This window comes from Ammodytes marinus (genome assembly GCF_949987685.1).
Source record: "Ammodytes marinus genome assembly, chromosome: 19".
NCBI classification, from domain to species: domain Eukaryota; kingdom Metazoa; phylum Chordata; class Actinopteri; order Uranoscopiformes; family Ammodytidae; genus Ammodytes; species Ammodytes marinus.
Genome location: NC_137223.1, coordinates 22,096,159 through 22,120,667, shown reverse-complemented (window position 1 = coordinate 22,120,667; position 24,509 = coordinate 22,096,159). Strand labels below are relative to the sequence as shown.

General features: G+C 39.7%; 2 protein-coding genes across 2 annotated transcripts; both read right to left on the bottom strand.

Moving 5' to 3' along the window:
* Positions 1-6,191: 6,191 nt before the first annotated feature.
* On the bottom strand, positions 6,192-12,605 carry LOC307265710 (protein unc-93 homolog A-like; the record flags this gene model as incomplete). Its single annotated transcript, XM_080047505.1, has 8 exons — positions 6,192-6,481; positions 6,946-7,077; positions 7,778-7,913; positions 8,863-9,074; positions 9,880-10,005; positions 10,917-11,146; positions 11,661-11,842; positions 12,516-12,605. The coding sequence occupies 8 exons, from the start codon at positions 12,603-12,605 to the stop codon at positions 6,192-6,194; spliced, it is 1,398 nt and encodes a 465-aa protein (XP_079903631.1).
* A 1,520-nt stretch (positions 12,606-14,125) lies between these two features.
* LOC307265708 (protein unc-93 homolog A-like) lies at positions 14,126-24,180 on the bottom strand (the record flags this gene model as incomplete). Its single annotated transcript, XM_080047503.1, has 8 exons — positions 14,126-14,442; positions 15,444-15,575; positions 15,855-15,990; positions 18,197-18,408; positions 18,520-18,651; positions 18,786-19,015; positions 23,583-23,764; positions 24,091-24,180. 8 exons carry the CDS (start codon positions 24,178-24,180, stop codon positions 14,126-14,128), a joined length of 1,431 nt encoding a protein of 476 aa, XP_079903629.1.
* Positions 24,181-24,509: the final 329 nt, after the last annotated feature.

Here is a 24,509-nt window from a genome sequence, read left to right as displayed (position 1 = left end):
TATTCAATTCATAACGAGATAGAATCAGCGAATCCTTAAACTGGAGAAGCTGGAACCAGTGAATGTAGGTCCTTTATTGCTTAAAACAATGAATGGATCATCCAAATGTTTAGCTTTTTTTTCTTCTTTTTTTCAGTGTGTATTAAGATTTGCGTCACACCTCCATGTCTTTCCTTTTTTCAATTGGGCTCCTTCCAAGTAATATAATGTAATGTGTAAAACTTCCACTCTACCTCCAAACTGACACTTTTCGTTACCATGCGTCCCTTTGTGGTGCACGTCTTTGTTCTTAGTATTGCAGCAGTAAACTAGGCCTAGGCTACGTCCAACCTGAAATTGTTTTTGCCCTTCAAACTTAAGAAGTACATTTAAAAAAAGTTACCCCATCTCAGCTGAAATTGTCAGTTGTCTGAAACGGTTTCCATTTCATCTCCAGTCTCAGTCCAGTTACCTTTTCAAATGCAAGTAACGAGTTGAAAGAGTAAAAAAGAGAGCTGAGATGACCCCATTTGAGTCAGAAAACCAACGATAATCTGTGGAGAGAAAAAAAAACTGTGAGGACTATTTGCTTCCATGCACCTATTAGATACTTGTCCACTTAGAACTTAAATCTGCAGCACTGTTAAAGAAGGTAAATAAAGATTGATAGAGAGAGCGCTCATCGTGATTATGAGCTTCTTCTTGAGTTATCCACATGTCGTCCATGTTGCTTCTATGTCTTCTGGTAAAAGTTTGTGAACGTTTTCTCACAGTGTAAACCACCCGGTCAGACACTCCTGTGCCGCTGTTTGGTCGATTATTTGTATTAAGACAAAATAAATAATAATTCTCCGGAGAGACAGAAGCTGCACAAAGTGGAAGAATGTATTTTTATTTTAAACTTTTTATTTTAAAGAAGGATTCTGCCAGTTTTAGCCTATACTCTGATTATTTAACACGTACAGTATTGATAGGCCTACCTCTCCTCCTCCTTTTCACTCGTCTGCGTGGAATAGGCATTCCTATGGAAACGGTTTCATCTACAACCCCTGTTAACTGCAGAAACTGTCCGCTTCTCCTGAGTTCAAACAACACAAAATATGCCAAATACAACCAATGCATATGTCATTTTCTCTACTATTTTTTTTATATTATTTTTTTATGCAACAGCCATTCAGTGGAAAACGACAGTCCCTCCTTCCTCCTCACTACAATTAACAGGTACAAGGTTATTTTTTTTTGTAACATTGGTTTCAAGTTGTTAACATAATGTATTTAACAGAGAAATGTGAATATGTATTTGTTCAGAATCAACAACAAACAGAAAAAAAATTAGTGCTCCGAGTTTGTGGTAAAAAAGAAAAAAAAACGTAAAAAAAAATACTCGCCTCCGTCATGTTTTGATTTTATGTTGTTGATTTTTCTACTTTTTTATTTTATTTTTCTGATGTATGTATGTATGTATGTATGTATGTATATGACTATCGGTGAGTGCGTATGTATGTGTGTAAGTGATTAATACTGTATATCTGGTGTTCTCTAAGATGGAAAAGGTCAAAGAAGTCCTGGTTTGATTCTTTGATTCTCTTCTTTTTACTCTTTAGACCCTGCACACAGTATATACCTGTGGGTGTGTGTTTTTTTTTTTTTTTTCAGATATAAACTATGCCAGAGAATGGTTTTAAAGCGACTGTTGAATGTGATTTTACTGAGAGAGAGAGAGAAAGCAACGTGGACTGGCTTTTTTGTACGGGTTAATTTTTTTTTAAATAAATAAAAAAGGCCATATTATTTAATTTAATTTAGTTTTTTTTTTTTTTTTTTTTTTTGTCAAGTTTAAGCAGACCTGGGAGAGTGGAGCCTTGGTTTTATGGAGAAGCATTGCCTGGTGTTTGTGTATATTAGTGGGCTATCTTATTTCTATCTTTCTTTTTCTAACTGACTTATGTAGCCTTTTTTTCTTCCGCATTTGTCAATAGTAAATGACCAAAGCTTCAAGATGTTTGATGGATCTCATATGCAAACCTCATCATCACTGGACAAGACATAATGTAGCGGCCCCCCTCTTATTATTTCTTTGTTCATTTAGATTCTTTACACTGCGACATTCTGCTATGTTGTTTCGCACGTTTCGCCGTCTTCTCCGCATGCGTTAACTCTCCGTGGCCCGTCGGCAACATGCTGCGCGATGTCCCAAAGTCTTGCTAAGTTTTCTGGAAACGTCTTTCCGCTTTGCCAATGAGGTCTTTTCGTGCCTGAAGTGCTATCACTCGTTTACAGGAAGAAAGATAAATAAATAAAAACATTGCAACCAATAGCTATGCACCTTACTGAAGCATTTCCTCATGTTGACTTGTTGGGTATGTAGAATTAACACTGGAGCAACACTATAAATGGTAAATTTCATTGGCAGAGTATTTGTGGTTTACTTTTACGCAGATGACAAACAGCCGCCCCCTCCCAGTGGGAGAACCCCTCTCAGCGAAAGTAGTCTAGTGATTTTTAGTTGATTTCTGATGACCTTTCTCAGCTTTTGATCTTATCGTTTCCGCATTAATTGAATACTTTATACCAAACTTGAGGTGCCTCGTGTATATACTTTCTGCAATGAAGATTTCCTCCTTTGCTGTTTAACAACAATAACCTTGTTTTTAAAGAAGAATAAATACTTTTTTCACCTTTTGTAAAAAAATAAAAAAAAAATTATAATTAAAAAAACTTTACTGTATTTAGAAATACTTTTTTACACACATAGAAGATGAATCATCAAATTATTCCAGGAATTTGCAAATACAATCTAATTTTGCACTTTATCTCGGATTTTGCTTGGAGTGACAAGGCCATCAGAAAACTGTCTCAATCAGATCAGCATTTGGAGAACGATTAAGTCATGTGCCCCGCCCTGAATGTACCAAGGAAATGTTACGTTTTTAATTACTAGTTTTAATTTTGAAATCATTGAATTTCTCGCTCAGGTTCTCTTAAAAAAGAACTTGGACTGTAGTAGTGGATACCCATTATCCAAGCGACGACTAAACAATTGTACACCTTCTTTGTAAATGTAATTTTCTGTCTCTTTCTGTCTCTTTCTGTCTCTCTTAACCAACCGATCCTCAGTATAAATACTATGCCAATCTTCTTCAGGTGATGCCCCCTCCTCTCCCCTCACCCCGACACCAGGCGTATTGTTAATATAAACTGCTCCAGCTTGAACTCAGAACATTCCTGCTCTCAAAAACAGTTTCAGCGACCGTCAACACTTTAGCTCCGCAGCTGCCGCAAGTCTCCGCCGTTGCTAGGCCTTCGACACTTCACTCTTCCCCGCCGCAGCTTTTGAACGCGTGTTTCCTTAAACCAAGGTGGACACTCGCATTTTGGTTTTGTTAGCAAATGTCTGGATGTGTATGTGTGTGTGTGTGAGAGAGACTTAAACCTCTGCTATCTATAGCTATAGCGACAATTGTGCAGTGACAAAAAGAAAAGAAATGACGACACACTAACTGTTGCTTGTCTACTCTGTTTTTGCTTTGTCTTGTCACACTTCTGTGCTGCCTGATGTAGAATATTTGGTGGTGTGCTCATACCATGGGGCCAATGATTGGTGCAGGCTAATGTTGTCTGAATCATCTTGGTCTCCAGGGACATTCATAGCGAAAACAAAGTAGAAAAAATTAGATGTATCGTAAAATGTAGGCTATTCAATAAATAAAATAAAAACACTTTTCTTTCCACAAATATAGTCAGAATTTTGAAGCATTCTCACTTTTCATTGGTCCAAAATGGTATTTGAACACCACTTTAACTCTCCTCTTTTGTCCATTTAAAAAATCGTATATCCCACTCATTCCTAATGCAGGTGTCCAAGAAACGTATCTCTTCTCTTGTGTGAAAGTTGACTACAGCATCAGTTGTCTGAAAGTACTGTACGTGTACGTATCAGGACTTAGGGTTGGATTTGGTTGAGAGACTGTCAAAAGAAGGCTTTGTTGATATTAACTCACCACTTTGTGTTGTTGTCTTTTGGGGGTAGCACGGTAATGCTTTCTCTGGAGAAATTTGAGAAAAAAATGACCAAGGTTCCACTTTCTCCCTTGTACAAATTAATATAAAAATAAATATATATCTAGATATATATTATACATTTTACTCTTCTTTTTTTAAATTTTTTTTTGTCTAGTACTACACTCATGTAAAGTTTGTTTTAAAAAAAAAAGAAAAAGAGGCATCGGAGCAGCTATTACAAGACAATATGAGTGACAATGTTCATCTGGGAGAATGTTATGCATGTTATATTTTCTCTTGGTCTTTCTCTCTCGCTCTCTCTCTGTCTCTGTCTCTCTCTCTCTCTCTCTCTGTCTCTTTTAATACCTCCCAGTCCCAAGCCCCCCCCTGTTCAGGTGTGTAACGTGAATTTAAAGAAATCTACCTTTTTCTTTGGAATGTTGTAGACAATCAGTCTCAGGCCGGGTCCAGTCCCTGCAGGGAGTGAGAGCTCTGCAGGCTCTTAGACAAACAAAACTATTTTTTTTCTTTAGTTTCTGACAATTTTTCTTTTTTTTTAAGAAATCTCTTTATTTGCATCTACTGGAAGTCTAAATTTGGAGGTTTTGTTCGTTCATATGTTCGTGGCTGCTCAAGTTTACACACACACACACACTTCTCTACTACACTCAGAAACACAAACACCTCGTGCATTTGATCCCTCTGCAATTTTTTTTTTTTTTCCAAGGTGAGGATGCCAACCTTGAGGAAATGATGCTTTGACTAACAAATCTATAACATCTTATGAATGTGGGAATGCAACACATTGCAATAAAAGCACCATTTGAAATGCAGCATGTTGTCCAAGTATGTTTTTTTATCACCCGGATATTCAAAAAGCTAAAAAGTTTGTGGTGAAGTATGTTTGCAGATGATGGTACGGTTTCTTTTGAATTATAGACAACGAGGGTACTGAGGGGAAAACACGTCATCTTAAGTCCCTATCCCACTGGGCTGCAACAAGTTGGAAACACAAAATTGCGTGAAAATATGCGAAATAGAGACAATTTTCTCTTGCAGTCTCACTGAGTTGGTACTTATGACACGTTTGCGAATGTCCCCAATTTTTTTTTAAATGCCGGTATCTCCTGATCTTGAGGAAACAAAGATCGTTTACTCTTGTTAATGATTATTACCTTCACCTATAATATTAAATGCCGTCCATCAAATCTCAAAACCACATGTTCATTATCTTGTAATCTCTGAAAAACAAACGCAATCTTAAGTAATCAAGACAACCCTGGGCTGTACCAACTTGGCCTAAGCAAACATGTGGTCTAGTGGACTGATAATAGTGCTCCTGAAATCAAGTTTCTGTTGATGTCTAATATAAAAAAATCAAGCCGGTAATTTCATTTTAAATACTTGGGGGTAACGACAGATTAACCTACAAATACAACCGAACAAACACATTGATAAATTAGTAAAACAAAACAAAGAATCTAGTTTCACTGCCGACTTTCGCAGCAAGTAGGCAAATGCTTTTATTATTTTGTACAGCTGTGATCATGAGTACAGTACTGTTACACTACATGGTAAGAGTTGTATTCTTCTTCAAAATCAGAACTGTTCCAACAATTGAAAATTACCTCAAAGATAGTACATCAACCCCTTCAGAAAGTGTTTCAGCCGAGCATCAAGACATACTGAAGATGGCCAACAATAGTTCCTCTGACCTCAACCATGTTTTGTGCAATCCTCAAACTCAATATGGTGGCTTAATCTAGATCAAAAAATGCACACTGATGGTGGGCCTTCAATATTTGCCTTTTTGTCACAGGACTAATGTTGTGTTGGGAGTGTGTATTTTGGCATCCTGTCTTGATGTCCTACAACTTGTCTTTTCTGTGATGTTGTAAATGTATCTGCTGCGATAAACTGTCACTACAAATGTTTGTTCCTCAATTTTTTCCTGATCTTGAGAAAAAAAAGGCCATACCTTGCCGTTTTTAACCATATATCATTTTAAATGTCAATGTATCATTTCAGTAACATTCATTTAAAAAACAAAACAATTAACAATAAAGTATTGGTCGTGACAAATAGCTTCATATTTAATTATCAAGATGCTACACAGTGTCTATATTAAACCTTTACATAACCTGCATTTTCAGCTTCACACGGATAAATTACCCCCCCTCCCTCAGGCACCTAATTTTAAGATTCAGTCTCTACATTTTAGACTGGCAGATGATGTTGTTGCCAGCTATTCGATCAGTTCCCTTGTGACTTTCGTAGTCCCCCTTCTCTGCAGGCAGTGTAGGATTCTTGTGTTCGTAGTATTCCACTATAGGGTAAGTGACGATGGTCAGCACCAGGACAGCCAACAGGATGTACAGTTTATACTCAAGGCACAAGAATGTGCTGTAGGCGAAGGCAATAACGAAACCCAGCGACTCCCACATGCGATAGTTGGCGAATCCTGCCTCTTTGTCCTGGTGGAAAAGGATGCCGTATAGAGCTGTTGGAAGAGAAAGCAAATTGTTTAAGTAAAGGTTTGTACAAACTGAATTAGCCATGATGATACATTTTCTAACGTGTGATTTATATAATTTAAAGCTGAAGTGTGTAGTTAAGGTGTATTTTGGCATCATCTAGTGGTAAAAAATCTAAATTGCAAACCTCGATGTTTAACCCCTCCTGTTCGGAAAATGTACAGAGTTTACGTGGTCTAGAAGGACAAGAAGCTAGTTATTAACTTATGTCATTATCCACCACTGCCTCAAGTCTTTCCTCATCAAGTGATGAGGTGAAGATGTATTTAGTTATTTATGCTTTAGTACTTCATCTTCCAACAGTTGCATTTCCATCACACCCCAACTATACAGTATGTAAAAATGCGTATGGTAGTTAAGTTTGTCCTTTGTCCAGACAAAGGTTTGCTGCATACTTGTTCACCAGACGGTTGCTGACACAGTTTCTTACCATTTGTCTGAGTTTGCCAGATAGCGTCTGCCATCCCCCACAGAGCAGGAAACACAAAGAAAACTGGAAGCTCGTCAGGGTGAGGCCTCCAGAACAACAGCGCGATGATACAGCCGAGGTTAGCCACTGCAGCTGAAAATGGACAAATCAAATGGACTTCATGTCTTCCTATTAACTGTACAATTGTAGTGTCTTCTTCTATGGCTCAGTAACCAATACAGCCTGGCAGTAATATGTATCTGTGAGGCAAGCATTTGCCGCACAGTGAAAGTACAGTGGTGGTAGGAAATGCTCCTAAGAAGCTACAATATGGGGGCGCCCTTAGCTCAGTTGGTAGGGCGTCCCCCCCCCCCCCCATGGGCCTCGGCCAGCAGCGGACCTGGGTTCGATTCCAGCCCGTGGTCGTTCTCTGCATGTCACTACCCTCTCTGCCCCATTTCAACTCCCCATGTCTCTACACTATCAATAAAGCATAAAAATGCAAAAAAAAAGCTTAAAAAAAAAAAAAAGCCACAATATGGCACAAGGCAACAGCGACCTGACAATACGCAATGTATGTATGAACTCTAAAATCTAATCAGTTCATCCTCGAGTCAGAGTCGACATTTGTGCAAACTTTAAAGAAAATCCCCAGTAAGGTGGCATAACATTTTTTGAGGGTGACGACATTTCAAATTCTTGCAGGAAATCTTCTCACAGAAAGGTGATGAATCCTACCTTGGAGGTAAAAACTAATTCTCACACCAAGAAATAGCAGTGTTAATTTTTTTAGATTCAAAAGTCATCACAAATGTAGTATTCTGTTTTTTTATAATCATAAAAGAGATTTTACCCAGGGCAAAGAGTGTGGATCTCCCGACGTACCGAGCGAGTCTCCCAAAGAGGAACGAGAAAAGTGAGTTAGAGGCTCCGAAACACATCATCACGAATCCAACATATTGGATCCCTAAAGCACAGGTCACGTAGTTCTGCAAATAAACAACAAAGTATTATGTTTTGTTGTAATAGTTTGTGTTCTCTAATTATTTCTTAAATATAAATGAAAAGCCTCATAGTATAAATAGCCAGATAGTTCTGCCACAGTGCAGCACAGTAGATATCAAACCAGCCACCATTAGTTACAGATTCACAAATAAGACACTCCTATCCGGTGCCGGGGATCGAACCAGCGACCTCATGGCTACTGGTCGGCCCCTCTTTCCACTCGCCATCCTACCTTCTCAAGTGATGGTACTTGTGGTACTATCATTTGGGTCTGAAGACTACAAGTTTAAGAGTGAAAAGAAATTGGGGGTAGGGTGTGTGGGGGTGGGGTTAGAAAGAAGGGAGCTTACCGGACCTCTAAAAGCTGGCGGCTACATTATACATTATACATTAGAAACCAAAACCGTGAGCATTGTAGTTGGATTGTGGGTGATGTAGTTGCCAATTTTAACAAGGAAAACAAACAAGTGGGTAAAAAAGTGGTTGGTGGATAGTTAGAGCTGGGTGTCATCTGCACTGCAGTAAAAACTAATTATTTAATTTACAGAAAATATGGCTGAAAGGAAGAAAGACTAGATGATGAACAGAAGGGGCCCTAGGAAAGAACCCTGGGGTACACCGGTAGTGACTGGAAATGGCTGGGATTTGAAAGTTTTGAGTTGGATAAACTGAGTGCGGTCTGAGAGATACGATTTAAACCAGTGCAAAGGTGTTAAAGTGATTCCAATGGAGGCTAGTCTGTCAAGGAGGATGTTATGAGAAATGTTGCCTGAGGCCGCACTCGGATTTGTCCCGACTGCCAATAGGAGGTCATTGGTGATTTTTATTTTTCATAATAGCTATAACAATTTTTCTTGATAAAAGAAACAGACTTTTACAAAAAAGTATGGACAACAACACATTGTGTTGTATGTCTGGAGATGTGTTCCTCACCTTAGTGTACTCCCCAGAGAGGAAGCTCTGCTCAAAGCCGCTGTACATAGTAAGAGGGATGAGTGTCACCAGCCTCCAGTCCTTCAACAGTCTGAATGTGGCCAGGAAGGTGTGGCAGAACGGTTCCCTGTTCCCACGGAATTCGCTGGCCTGTTCCCGGTCGATGTTGTCCAGAAACACAGCCACGATGATCATGGCCAACACACCCACACCTACAGCACAGCACAGGACAGGACAGACAACACTGATGCTTCCAGAACAGCCAAGGTAGAATATTATTGTGCTAATGTGGCCCAAAAGGTTGCAACTGCTGACTGAAGGCATGTTAAAGCCATAGTGCATAACTCTTTTCATATACATGAATGTCGGTTACATTGAAGCCATCGCCAAATGAGTTAACACAAAGTTAATTAAGCCTGTCAGATCCACAAAACTATCTCTGTATTTCTCAGTATAACAGCTTTTACAAACTGGCGTCGCCCCCCGACACTGGTGCAGGAGCTCAGAGAAATCCCAAGAAGTACCCGAGAAATAATCAATCAAGAAATAAAAAAGCATGCGCAACACCTAAGGCTTACCTAATGTAGATGCGCCGGCAGTGTTGTTGTAATGACTCAGAATTCCTCATGGGGGCAACAGAACTTATACACACTCTAGCTTTAGGATTTTTTTTAGGATTTGAAAGTTACTTTGACTCTCGTAATACCAACTTTTTGTCATATCTCACTGCTGCTTTCATTCCAATGTTTCACAACTCTGTCAATCAATTTGTTTCCAATTGCTCCATATCATTGTTTTCTGTTTCTTGTGATCACAAGATATTTAACTCATCATCACGAGATAACGAAGATAGTCACCACCCATCACTTATAAGATTACAAGCCGTTATCTTGATATAATCACCCCATCAAAATCTTACTTATTCTGTTATCATTCATATGAAACCCTGTACTGTTATTGAAAAACATATATTCATTCCCTCTTTGCCTGTGATGCCATAGTAAACACTGAGGTTACCGATGTAGCATCCGACCAGTGTCACCACCAGAGTCTCAGCCGGTCTGGTGCTGGTGCTGTTGCTGCTGACGTTGAGGCCACAATCAGCTGCTCCACACGTCTGCAGCTGCTCTTCTGGGATGTTAGCTGCCAGTTAAAAGAAGCACGATACATTTTCTTAATGAAATACTATTCTAGACTTTTTTTTTTTGTTTTCTTTTAAATCATTCTGGAAAGGCGTTTTGTTTCTATGTACTGTATGTTGCTTCTGGGAATCATCCAATGTATTGCCATCTGCAGACAAAAGGTTCCCAACAATAATAAATGTAGTTAAAAGGCCGTTTTTTTAACATAGTTCTGTATATTTTTTATGGTTTAGAAGTGTAAACAAAAATACTTCACTTTTCAGTGTGACACAAGCTGGCACGAAAATCAAAAAGTTTAGTAAACAACCTCAATGAGTGCCAGTCATCATCTAAGCTGATAAGCAGGAAAGTATTAAAACCCAATAAAATGATATACTGCATGGCATTCACTCTTAACAGTAACACACACCCTTTTTTATTCTCTTCTAAATGGAACTCATAAAATAAAAGCTATAAGCAACCAGTTAGACCTTGGCCACTGGCTGGTTGGTTTAGCAGTGTCAGCTCAAAACTAATTTTATAAATCAATAAAATTGCATTTTCTGCATATTTTTTTAAATAAAATTAAATATATAAAAGACAGTTTGTTGATTATTTCAAAATGACTTAAGTACAATACTTCATTCTCTTCTTGAGATGAGATGAGATAAACCTTTATTGTCCGTAGTGGAATTTGTCTTGCAATTAGGAACATTTAAAAAAACATATAAGCACAGACAGCACATATAAGCACAAATACATAGACTCAGACAATGATAGACAAAATTACAGACTAATATAACCGACAATAAACATAAACATAAACATTCAAAGTGCATAGTGCATGCTTTAGGGTGGCTCTCTACCTGAGTTCAACCTACTCCTTGGCACAAAATATGTCAGTGCTCTGTTTGTTTCTTGTGGCCTTCCTACCTATAGTGGTGTCCTGTCCGAAGATGAGCGATGACATGAGGTTCCCCCACACAGCAGAAGACTGGAAGATGAAAAAGAAGATTCCAAAGTATTGGTTGATGACATCAGAGCCCTTCTTGCCATCCTTGGCGGCCTGCGAGTTGCCCGCGATGGTCAGGTAGGTGCATTTGGCCGACCACAGAGGAGCGCCACCCAAACCTAGGATCACAGAGGTGGGAATGAGGGTGTACCTGTACGAGAGAGAGAGAGAAAGGGAGAGAAAGCAAAGGATAATTACATTTTAGTAAAACAAGAGACACTGAACCTTTGGAGTGGTCTCTTAATTTTTTCGAAAGCTGTAAGATTAAAATCGGAGTCAGTGATTCTGGAGAATTCTTGTTTTCACAATCACTTTTTGTCAGAATCAGTGAATATTCCTCATGATCTGCTACCTGTCCGTACTGTGTGTGCATTGACAAAAATCCAGTGTAAATACACAGCCTAGGCCCTGTAACCAGGCATGCTGCTAGCTACAGTGGGCCCTCTTTGGTTACATACCCTTACACACCAGGTTTCAGAGCCTAGGCTGTGTATTACCTCCAGATTTTTTTGTTGCAACGCACACACAATACGGACAGGTAGCGGATAGTGAGGAGATACTTACTGATTTTGAAAACAAACTTTCTCCAGAATCGCATACAATCCAACAACCCATCATGAATAAAGCCCTATGATTGATTGATCATTGACTGACTGTTTGATTACCATCCGGGGTAAAGGTTTCCAAAAGAGTAGGCAACGTAGCAGGCCATGCTAGCGACGATGCTCCATTTACAGCCCAGGTTCTTGATGATGATCGGAGGCAGAAACATGGAGGAGACGATGATGGAGGCGTAGATGACACTCAGAGACGCCACGCCCATCCCCTGCTCTGCATTCAGACTGCTCTACACACACCGGGACGAACAATTTTTTTTGTATTTCAATTTTTTCGAATTTCTTGAATAAATGTGCAAATTTGTCGATATCTTACTAATTACGCGTAGATTTGCATCTATTTAAAAACCGAAAATCTAGAGATTGGATAAAGTGAAAAAACTTAAAATCTTTATTTCATTTTATACAAATAATTTGTGTCCAAAGTTTTTACAGAATAGATTTTGGATACAGTCTTTATTCATTAAACATATTTTAAAAATACAATATACAGCAAAATACAGTAATTACCTAAATGTACTTTTTGGAGCTTCTATTTAGTATGAAAGAAGATATGTTATGGATGGAAGCATACTAGACAACAATCTCAAAATGTATCAGGGCTTGAAAGAACTTAAAATTTTCCTTTGGACTCTAATATGTTATCATAATGAGACAAGCAAATAGATGCAAATGAATGCATATTTAGTTCGATATTGCCAAATTTGCATATTTATTCAAACAGAAAACATTTAAATAAATAAATAATTCTAAGTATTAAAGTTTCATGATATCTATAGATTGAACATTTTACCCTACTTAACTGCAGTGTCTTACCTTAAATCTCCATGACACATTTTAGTCTCTGAATGACAAAGAAAACATAACTTGTTCTGTCATAATAAATACAACTCTTCCACCTACCTGTAAACTCTGCAGACCTCCATAAGCTGTGAACAGTGACAGAAAGCCGATAGAGACCACCAACACGTTCTTGAAGTTACGGCTGATCATGGCTGCTTCTCAAAAAAGGTTAAAGTGCCTTTGAAAAAAATGATTAAGAATTAGAATAAATCAGGTTTGATTTAGGATTCACTGCACAGCAGTTGCACAGCTCCAGCGTGACTTCAGCTGGAGTGAAAGCTGTGAAAAACTCATGTACTAGAAGTACTGGTAGCTCAGGTTAAAGTCCATATCACATTAACTCTCTCTCTCTCTCTCTCTCACTCACTCACTCACTCACTCACTCACTCACTCACTCACTCACTCACTCACTCACACACATACTCACACACATACTCACACACACACACACACACACACACACACACACACACACACACACACACACACACACACACACACACACACACACACACACACACACACACACACGTTGTTTTGGCAGAGGTTCCCTTATCATTGAGCCTCTGAATTGCCTCATGTTAAAATACTGAATTGTCAGATATCAAAGTGTGCACCTCCCTTCTTTGAATCATTAATAGTTGTTTCGATCGTAAACCTTGTTCACTTGTCTATGGTCTTCCTCCGTCCATCTGTTTCCTTCTTCCTCTAATTTTCCCTACTTTATTTCTGATTCAAATCTATATTCTCACGTTTCTTCCTATTAGTAGAAAAGAGTCATTATATACAGTATGTCACAGTTACACATACAGTACATACAAACATACAGAAGCAGCTGTGAAGGGGAAAGGTTATTTTCTGACCTTTTATGACTGTGCCGATTGATCATTTCTACAACATGATTGCTTGTTATTTTTTTATTTGACCAAAACACCCCCCTGTGTAGTCCACTCTGTTATCTCAGCTGTATTCTAAGATAAATCAAATTCCTTCAGGCTGATATACCAGCTCTGTAAATCGTTAAAACCTAGAGGTGTAATTTAAGCATTGTAGTGTAGTTCAGTTAAGATTAAGGTCCAAGGCATTTAAGTTTGAGTAGGATTTATTTTGTTTTTATGATCATGTCTGTGGAAACATGATCATAATAGATTTGTAGTTGCAAATCCAAATAATACAAACGTTTGCAGCTTTCGTGCACTAAAAAAAGAAAATAGTTGGACGTACTTAATTCAATGACTTCAGTTGTTAAAATGCAAATTAATTAAGTTGAGTTTCTTCAAAAGTGTACCAATGTATTAAACAAATGTGCATATTATCATCAAACAACTGTAATGCATAATACTGCTTAAAAAGTGATAACAGAGCTGAGGTAGTGAAACCTTTACAAAACAGACCCCCTTTCAACATCGTTGGTTTGATGATTAAACATGTCCAGATACAGTAGCTCCTAAACACTTCTAAAGAAAGAATACATTGAAGTTGATGAGATTGTTGAAAAGAATGTTGTGGAAAAATGTCATTTCTCTCTGGTATCTTTCATCGATGATGGTTCTTTGGTGTTCTTAGCTGTAAAATTCTGGCTTTTCAAAATGTGTCCATTTTTATTTGTGGGGCTATACAAGCGGGAAAGAGAGAGTTTTAGTTATCTCCATAATTTTCCTCACATATAGTTATTGGTCATTTTTGTCAGGCACCCGATTATGTAATTCAGTCTCTTCATTTGTGTTGTCAGCTATTCGACTGGTTCTCATTGGTCTTTCGTAGTCCCCCTTCTCAGCTGGCAGCGTAGGATTCTTGTGTTCGTAGTATTCCACTATAGGGTAAGTGACGACCATCAGCAGCAGAGCAGCCAGCAGGATGTACAGTTTATACTCAAGGCACAAGAAGTTGCTGTAGGCGAAGGTGATAGCGTATCCCAGTGATTCCCATATACGGTAACTGGCGAATGCTGCCTCTTTGTCCCGGCTGAAAAGGATTCCATAAAGAGCTGTAGGAAGAGTAAACATGTAATTAAAGTCCAGGTTAATGCAAACTCAAACAGCCATGATAAGTTTTATTTTTTTGTGATGAATTAAAATTGCAATGTGTTAGCCTGGCCAGACGAGCCTGATCTCATGCAAGCTTCATACTTGTTTCTCTCCCACAGATCAGTATGGACTTTCTCCAAAGTCTGTGGGGAGGAGTCTTGTCAAGCAATGAAGGTGCCAATCAGGGTTGAATATTGAACTAACGTTCAGCCCTTATAGTAGAAGGCAGCTTCCGATTGGTTTGTGTAGTTGTCAGTCTAGCCTTGTGAGAACTAAAAGGTTTTCTTGCTCAGCATTCCATTTTATCTCGGGTTTTAGAAGTAACCACAGCACTATTTCAGCCATTAGTTTAGTTACAAATGATAAAGTCTGTGCTGCATTTTTTATATAGTGTTCAGAGTTTTTACACATTTCTAAAGGTGTCCCACAGTATTAGGTCCAGTCCTTTTTACTATGTATATCAATGATATTGTATCTGCTGTGAGTGGCTGTCAAGCTCAAATTACTCTTTATGTAGATGACACCATTATATATGTGTGTGTTCTCCAGAGCCAGAGATCCTGATCTTGAGAATCTTAAGAAAAATGTAAATGATGTCTGTACTTTTGGTTTTTATACAGGAGATACTTTTCTGATTTAAAATCTTGTTTAAATTCTACCTAGGTGTCACAAGAAGTCATGAATGTGAGCTCGCTCTGCCACTTCTGAATAAATTGATCGTTCAACCTCTGTTCAAGAGTTAGTTTCAACCAGTTAATGTTGTTGCACTGTTGTGTGATCCAGGATCATCCAGTTTTTGCTTCACCTGTAAGACCCAGGGTGAAGCATATACACCGCTGCTATGCAAGCTGTGCAGATGCTGTCACCAATGCCTCATGTCGTTCCACAATATCAAGTGATGATTTTGATGCATATCAGAGTAACAATGCTTTTCACCAGAGGGTTTCTGACAGTTTCTTACCATGTGTCTGAGTTTGCCAGATAGCGTCTGCCATCCCCCACAGAGCAGGAAACACAAAGAAGACACCCAGCTGGTCCGGATGAGGCCTCCAGAAAAAGAGCGCGATGATACAGGAAAGGCTGGACAGTGCAGCTGAAAATGGGCAGGTATGCAGATCAAATGAACGTCAGCAGTTGCGGGTCTTTCTACTAACTGTATAGTGAAAACATCTCAAACTCAATAACCAAACATGTAGAAGGGTGATGACATTTCCCAAATTTTGTAAAATCTTTTCACAGAAAGTGTTGAATCTTAACTTGATAACTAATAACTAACTAACAATTTCTCCAATCCGCAGTGTGCATTCCTTTTTTATTAGAACGTCATTATACATTTAATATACTGTATCTGTTTCTATAAAAGAGATTTTACCCAGGCCGAAGAGTTTGGGTCTCCCGGTGTGTCGAGCAAGTCTCCCAAAGAGGATGGAGCAAAGAGAATGAGAGGCTCCAAAACATATTATCACGAAGCCAACGTAATGGATCCCCAAAGCACACGTCACGTAGTTCTGCAGAGAAACAACAAAGAAAATGAATTTTATATCTAATGTCTTGAAGATAAATAATACCTCATCGCTAGCTCTGGACAGCCTCGAGGGGAGTGAGGAACCAGTAATAAGTTAAGGTAATACATTTCACCACCCTCTGCAGTGCTTTCCGGTCCGAGACAGAGAAGTTGCCACACCATACTGTGACACATTTGGTAATGATGCTCTCGATGAGGTGATCTGATGTGTTGAGGGTCCAAAAGCAGTCCTTGGAGATGTGGACATCCAGAAAGTTGAAGCTGGTGACACGCTCGACTTCTGTCGCGTTAATACAGATGGGCATGTGTGTGCCACCTTTGGATTTCCTGTGGTCCACACTTTGGTCTTCATGTGCTGAGAGCCAGGTTGTTGTCAGCACACCACGCTGTTAGGTACTGTAGGTGGCTCATTGTTGTTACAGATGAGACTTATTATCATTGTGTAGTCCGCAAACTTAACTATGTTGTTTGACATATGTGCAGTGCAGTCGTTGGTGAAGAGGGAGTAGAGTAAGTGCTAACCCCTCCTGTTCTGAGAATTTACAGAATGTCAAGGACAAGAAGGTCCTTTCTAAATATGGTATTATCCATAGCTGCCTCAAGTCTTTCCACAATATCAAGTGATAAAGATGAAGATGTCTTCATGCACCTGGCTTCCAACAGGTGCATTTCCGGCGGCAACCGACTTTATATAAAATTGTGTAAGGCCATTAAGTTTGTCCGTTCTGTGCTACTGTATAAACTTGTTTGTGCAACATGGTGGCTCGCCCAGTCTCTATGTAGATATAATAGTCTCATTCTAACAACCTTTATTTTTTATTTTACAGTAGGGGAGAGTGGCCTAAGTTGTGCCACTTTTTACTCAAAGTTACTTTAAACTGAGGCCTTGACACTAAAGTCTCCAACTCAAATATATACATATATTTCAGGGTGTTGTGCATCCCTGGCAATAAAAACTTTGGATCTGGAATAAACTGTTGAAGAAATATAGCTTTCGGAAAAAAAGTTGTCTTGTGGCACAACTTGCCCCCGGTGTGGTGTATGTTGTGCCATTGGAGAAAATACCATGGGGTAAATTGTGCCATTGATATATATCTCATAAACTGTAATGCAAGACAAATCCATTAGACAATCACTTATTTAAGGTTTATTTAAAGTAAATAAAGTAAATATTTTACAAAGATTGAAGGTCAATTTTCTTAAACAAGGCCTAGCAGATCTAGGTGGTTTTGCCTGCAAAGCTAACAATGACAAAGTCACCATCATTATCTTTCTGGACATCTGAACTCTTGTCAGTGGTGTCGTTAAGTGGAATTGAGATGTCAGTCTCTTCTGAGCTACTGTAGACAATCATTTTCTTTTGGTGACCAGCGTATACAGCCATGCCAATGGCACAACTCTCAGAAATGTACTTGTAGAACCAACTGCCACCTGGCATATGCGATTCCCTCTCCATTTCTGCCTTTAAATCATGGCTCAAAACCCATCTGTACACCCTGGTTTTTCCTCCCCATTAACTAACTTACCTCTGCACTACTGTCTTTGTTCATATGTGGATGTCTGGGCTTTATGTCTTTTATTTTGGTTATTGTTATTTTACCTTCATTTTTTACCTACTGAATGCACTATGTAAAGTACTTTGGACAGTGCAAACTGTTATAAATGTGCTTTTATAAATACATTTTACTTACTTACTTACTTATAACTCACCTAGGCCCTCTGGCACAAATCACCCCATCCCCACAATTTTGGATAATAAGCATGATGCAGCAGTTTAGGGCTGACATTGTGCTAACTATATAGACTCAAAGTGTAGCATACTGAAGCACTAAAACATGTGTCAAATGTTTTCAAACGTGTCTATAATTGTTCAGACACAGTAATAAAAAAACCTTGATCATGGAAATTTTACTTTGAAAGGCAAAAAACAGTATTTTGAGCTTAAATGTGCTTATATCTTATTCCATGTTTCTCTCTTCTTTACAGGATGAGTTTAATGGATGGCTCTTCTTAAATATGTGGTCACATTTCCAATTTTTCTAGAAACAAGGGGTGGCATAACTTGCCCACTGGCACAACTTAGGCCACTCTCCCCTACATACTTCATCAATATTATATTCCATTTCTATATTTCCGTTCTGACTTTGACAAAAATATGCTGAATCTTATCTCTTTGGTTATCTGCTCACCTTGGTGTACTCTCCAGCGAGGAAGCTCTGCTCAACGCCGCTGTACATAGTGAGAGGGATGAGGGCCACCAGCCTCCAGTCCTTCAACAGTCTGAATGTGGCCAGGAAGGTGTGGCAGAACGGTTCCCTGTTCCCACGGAACTCGCTGGCCTGTTCCCGGTCGATGTTGTCCAGAAACACGGCCACGATGAGAATGGCCAGCACACCCAAGCCTAAAGCACAGCAAAGAATGGACCACACTGGTAAAAAAAAACTCCACTGATATGGAAATTGTTTAATTATTGAGTCATTGCCTGTGATGCAAAAGTAAACACTGAAGTTACCGATGTAGCATCCGACTAGTCTCCACACCAGAGTTTCAGCCGGTCTGGTGGTGGTAGTGGTGCTGTTGCTGCTGACATTGAGGCCACAATCAGCTGCTCCACACGTCTGCAGCTGCTCATCTGGGATGGAAGCTGCCAGTTTAAAAAATCACAATACAGTTCTCTTGAGAAAAAACTACTCAACACCACAAATATGAAGAAAGACAGGTCCTGTAGTCACCGCTGGCTTTATTCTACACACAATTCCTTTTCAGTGGTCTTCCTACCTATAGTGGTGTCCTGTCCGAAGATGAGCGATGACATGAGGTTCCCCCACACGGCAGAAGACTGGAAGATGAAAAAGAAGATTCCAAAGTATTGGTTGATGACATCAGAGACCTTCTTGCCGTCCTTGGCGGCCTGCAAGTTACCTGAGATGGTCAGGTAGGTGCATTTGGCCGACCACAGAGTAGCGCCACCCAAACCTAGGATCACAGAGGTGGGAATGAGGGTGTACCTGTACGAGAGAGAGAGAGAGAGAGAGAGAGAGAGAGAGAGAGAGAGAGAGAGTCTCATAAGCACAACATTGTGACAAACATATGACATAATTATAATGTTATATTTCGTTAAGAGTGCAGCCCGAGAAGTAGCTTGATTTTCATCTGGTCGTTTTCCATTTAAAAAAAGATGTGCGGTACAAGTGTGCAAAATACTTAACGGCCATTATCTCAACAGTTTCTTTTCTAACTCTGGAACAAAAATCTCAACTTCTAAAGTACTCAGTAGATAAACTAAACATTCCATAATCATTCTTGAGGCTGATGAGGGATCAGCTGCAATTTCCCTGGTGGAGGACGCTGAGGTAGTCAAACAACTCCACAGTGGCAAATCCCCGGAGGTTAATGATATCCGTCCAGAAATGCTGAAAGCTCTGGGTGTGGAGGGGCTGTCTTGGATGACATGTCTCTTCAACATTGCATGGAAGCCTGGGACAGTGCCGAAGGAGTGGCGGACCTGAGTGGTGGTCCCCCTGTTCAAAAAGGGGAATGAGAGTGGGTGTCACACTTCTAAGCCTCCATGGTAAAGTCTACTCTAAGGTGCTGGAAAGGAGGGTACGACTGATAGTTGAACCTTGGATTAAAGAGGAACAATGCAGATTCCATTCTGGCCGTGGAACAGCTGCCCAGCTTTTCACTCTCACAAGGATCCTGGAGGAGGCCTGGGAGTATGCTCATTCGTCTACATCTGTTTGGTGGATCTGGAGAAGGCGTATGACCGGGTTCACTGGGAGATTCTGTGGGTGGTGCTCAGGGAGCAGGGGCGCAACTACCCACTTTCTGGGGGGTATGCAGGCACTTAGCAGGCGCCCCCCCTCCCCAATTACAGACTTCCATTTTAAGTTGCATATTAGAGCAGGTGATCGGCTCAACCATGACATGTCTGCCTGCACTGATTCTCCCAAAAGTAAAGGACACAGTGAATAACAGGTTGGTCATCAGAAATAAAACTATATACTGGGCATTTAGGTTTTTGTGGCCTCACTAGTGTCAGGCATGCATACTGATAAGACATGAAAAAGGTGACATGTCCAAAAACACACCCCTTTAGGGGGGTCTGGGGTTTTCCCACCCAGAATTTTTTGTGATTTGAATATGTAAAATAAGCAATTTGGTGAACTCTGGTGAAGAGAATTAAAGAAAAAGAAAACTTTTATTTCAGTTCAAATGAATAGTAAAATGAGCCAAACAAGTTAGTCAGCCAACCTTCTTCACTTTAAACAAACAACGTGTGTAGGTATTTACTAAGAAAAACGTTAAAAAAACAGCTCAGAAAAACGGTTAAATTGGAAAAACCAGCTTGTTGATAAAACTATTTTTTCAAGTGAATGAGAGAGAAAAGGCATTAAATAAGACAAAAAAACTTAAAGCCACCAATCTATCGCACCAAATTCCCTTACAATAAACTATTATATACTCTCTTTCTCTCTCTCTCTCTCCTGTAATACTGTATGTGTAACTTACACACTATTCAAACCGATCCTGAATTGTAATGCTTTGGGGGATTCTGAATTGTGATGCTTTGTGGTGCCCCCCCCCCCCCACCCCCTTAGCCTTGTACATCATACTTAGCATTGCACAACATACTTCAAACACTATACATGTACATAAGCCCTGCAGCTCACCCGCAGAAAACATTTCCTCAGAAACATGTTAGTGCGTCATCAATCACACAGAAAGACAATCGTGGAACTTCCTTGGAATCAGTATCGAGTATTACATTTCTGTTCAGTTTCCGTGTCAGAGCCATCAAGACGCTGGCCGCACATAGCTTGTGTCATTGTGGCAGCGGGACACGTTAGCCCGCTGATTACTGTAATATAAATTATTATTTGGAACTTAAAAAATTTAAATGCAATTTTTTTATATTTTCTGTTAGTCTCCTTTCCCATTTTCTTATGTAAAGGGTGACATGGAAAATAAAATATAAGAAATGGCAATCAATTCATGTTTTACAGACATATTTTGAATAAAACAGTCAGTTTTTGATTTTTTTAAATAATTTTTTTTTTACAGTAGTCTGTCTGTCATGTTAGTGCGTCATCAATCACACAGAAAGACAATCGTGGAACTTCCTTGTCAAAACAGGTCAACCAGGAAACATAGGCCCCACCCCTTTCTCGCAAAATTCAGACAAAAGACTCCTGAGTCCTTACCCCAAGTGAAGGAGTTCAAGTACCTCGGGTCCACCACACTGATAAAAAGAAAGCTGAGCCAGAAGGCAAAATTTACAGGTCGATCTTAATTCCTACCTCACTTATGGTCATCAAGGCTGGGTAATGACCGAAAGAACAAGATAGCGGGTACAAACATCCAAAATGGGTTTTCTCAGGCAATAGGCTGGCGTCTCCCTTAGAGATAGGGTGAGAAGCTCAGTCATTTATTAGGAACTCAGGGCAGAGCCGCTACTCCTTTGTGTAGAAAGGAGCCAGTTGAGGTGTTCGGCTTCTGGTAAGGATGCCCCCTGGGCGACTCCCTAGGAAGGTGTTTCAGGAGCGTCCAGCTGGGAGGAGGCATTAGGGAAGACCCAGGACTATAGGTGGAGAGATTATATCTCCACACTGGCCTGGGAAATCCTCAGAATCCCCCAGTCAGAGCTGGTTAATGTGGCCCGGGAAAGGGAAGTTGAGGGTCCGCTACTGGAGCTGTTGCCCCCGCGACCCGACCCCGGGTAAGCAGTTGACGACGATCATGATAATAATTCTTATTTCTATTTGAAAGTTATTCATGAATTTGTTGATATATTGTCCTATTTAGAATACAGTTTCTCCTTGAAAATGCATTTTTTAATTCCTGTACATAGTAGGGGAGAACGGGGGAATCTGAGGCATCGGGTAATGTGAGCCACCCCCTGTATCTAGTCAACGGAAAACATTTGTGGTCATGTGAGATATATGTTTTCAAGCCCCTCTCATTTCCCCATGGCCCTGAAAGAGAGGACCTCATGGTGCTGTGGTAAGCATGTTTTTTTCACCAAAATAGGTATTTTGCATGTAAAAGTAAATGTTCTTGCTGTCAACTTAATCAACTGTTGTGCCAAAGCAAATGTATTCACGTAGAAAAACTTCTATCATACGTGTTGATGAACTACCAACATATAAAAACCATATGATGATATTAGCTAAAGATTAGCCTGAAATGCTAAGAGAGGTAGTTTTTTCTCAAATTGTGGTGGTGGGGGAAAGTGAGCCAAATTCCCCCACAATGAGGCACAAGTTAAGTTTAGTCTTAAACATATTTTAATGTAATATTACATAACATATGTTTTTATTTTAATGTCATACACATTGTAGAAAAGCCATAATGCCAAGGAAATACACCAGGAAGACGACCTGGGGCAACCACACGGAAAGAGCACCTTCTCATCTTTCCCTGTAACCTTCAGGGCTGGAATGTAGAGTAGACCTAGTTGTAGAGTATGACAGGCTGATGTTATAATCCAGTTGGGTCTTCTCCTGTGTTCTGAGTCCCAGGCTGTTCTCGCTGGTTCTGATTTTCCTATGCTTTGACCCCCAGACACAAGCTGACTCTAAGGGTCCTGTTCTGACCCCCAGACTGTGTTCTAATCTATCTTTCATTTGAATCTTATTAAAACCTTTTGAATTATAATATGTTGTATTTGATTTTGTTCAGAGTTACTTTCAAGTGTTTGGAAAATTTGCTTTGCTTAAACCTGCAGTGTGTAGAATTTTGGGTTTTATTTCCTAGCAGATTTTGTAGAAAGTAATTATAATATCCATAAGTACATTTAATTTAGTGCATAATAGCTGAACATTTTTTTTTTAATTATATATTTTTCCCTTAGAAAGGGTCTCATATATGTCCATATTTCTGCATATTTTGGACCAAGGCCTAGTGCCGCCATCTTGAAAGTGTCATAGTTGGAATGTCATCAGGTGCATTGTTTAAAATTTAGAATTGTTCTTGTCCTTGAAGGCCACTGTAGCTTCTGTTATTATTCGAAAGGGTTGGGGTTACCCAGGGAGTGTTGCATTCTAGAACTTTGTAGAACTTTCTTGATAATGTCATATTACACACTGCACCTTTAATTGACCAAACCCCATCATTCTTTTACTAGTCCGACATTAGTTCTGGAATGTGTGGCTAGCTTTCAGGATTCTAACTGTTACAATATGTGTTGTTATGGTAGTTTCTGAGTGGAAAAAGTAAGTGGATCAGTTTACCCCCAGCTGGTTCACTTTACCCCCTTGATTTTTCTGGTCTGTCTCAGTTTACCCCACAGCTGGGGTAAAGTGAGCCACATGACAACTTTTTTTAAAACAATCATATTTTCACTGCCCTTTGTCTTGAAAAAATTCTGCTAATGCCCATTTCTATGAAACATCCTGAATTAATGGGAAATGTGTAAATTTGAGTGATAAATCATTTTAGCTCGCTTATAGGGGAGCAAATGTAAAAAGTGGCTCAGATTACCCCGTTCTCCCCTTTTTTTTTATAAAATAAAAAAAAAGGCTGTATTAAAATCTGTTATGGAAAAATAGTTTCATTGACTGACTGTTTGATTACCATCCGGGGTAAAGGTTCCCAACAGAGTAGGCAACGTAGCAGGCCATGCTAGCGACGATGCTCCATTTACAGCCCAGGTTCTTGATGATGATCGGTGGCAGAAACATGGAGGAGACGATGAGAGAGGCGTAGATGACACTCAGAGATGCCACGCCCATCCCCTGCTCTGCATTCAGACTGCTCTACACACACACACACACACACACAACTAATGTCCTATGTCGCTTTGAAGAACACTTATTTTCTTGGCAAAAACACACAGAGACACTTAAACACCAAAACAAAAACTGTTGGTTCTACTCACAGCCATTCACAGGGCCGGAATGTTAATCCCCCACTCTCTATGGCCTAATACTCATCGTATAGACAGCACTTGTGTGTACTGTCTTTTTCTAAATGAAACAAATTACATGCTGTGTCTTGCCTTAAATCCACGTGATACTAAATGCTACATTTTAGTCTCTGGATGACGAAGAAAACAACTTGTTCACATTAAATGCAACTCTACCTGTAAACTCTGCAGACCTCCATATGCCGTGAACAGAGACAGAAAGCCAACAGAAAGCACCAACACGTTCTTGAAGTTACGGCTGATCATGACTGCTTCTCAATGAAGGAAAAAGTGCTTTTGAAAAAATAATTAATAATGAAGAAGAATCAGGTTTGATTTAGGATGCACTGCTTCCCACAGCAGCTGGACAACTCCAGCGTGACTTCAGCTGGAGTGAAAGCTGTGAAAAACTGGAAGTAGGCTACTGGTAGCTCAGGTTAAAGTCCAACCGTTTTACATTACCTTACCCCCCCCCCCCCCACACACACACACATCAAGGTGTGCCCCTCCCGTCGTAAAAACTTTTCTTCCTCTGTCCATCTGTTTCCTTCTTCCTCTAATTTTCCCCACTTTCTTTCTGTAGTTGTAGTTTGTAG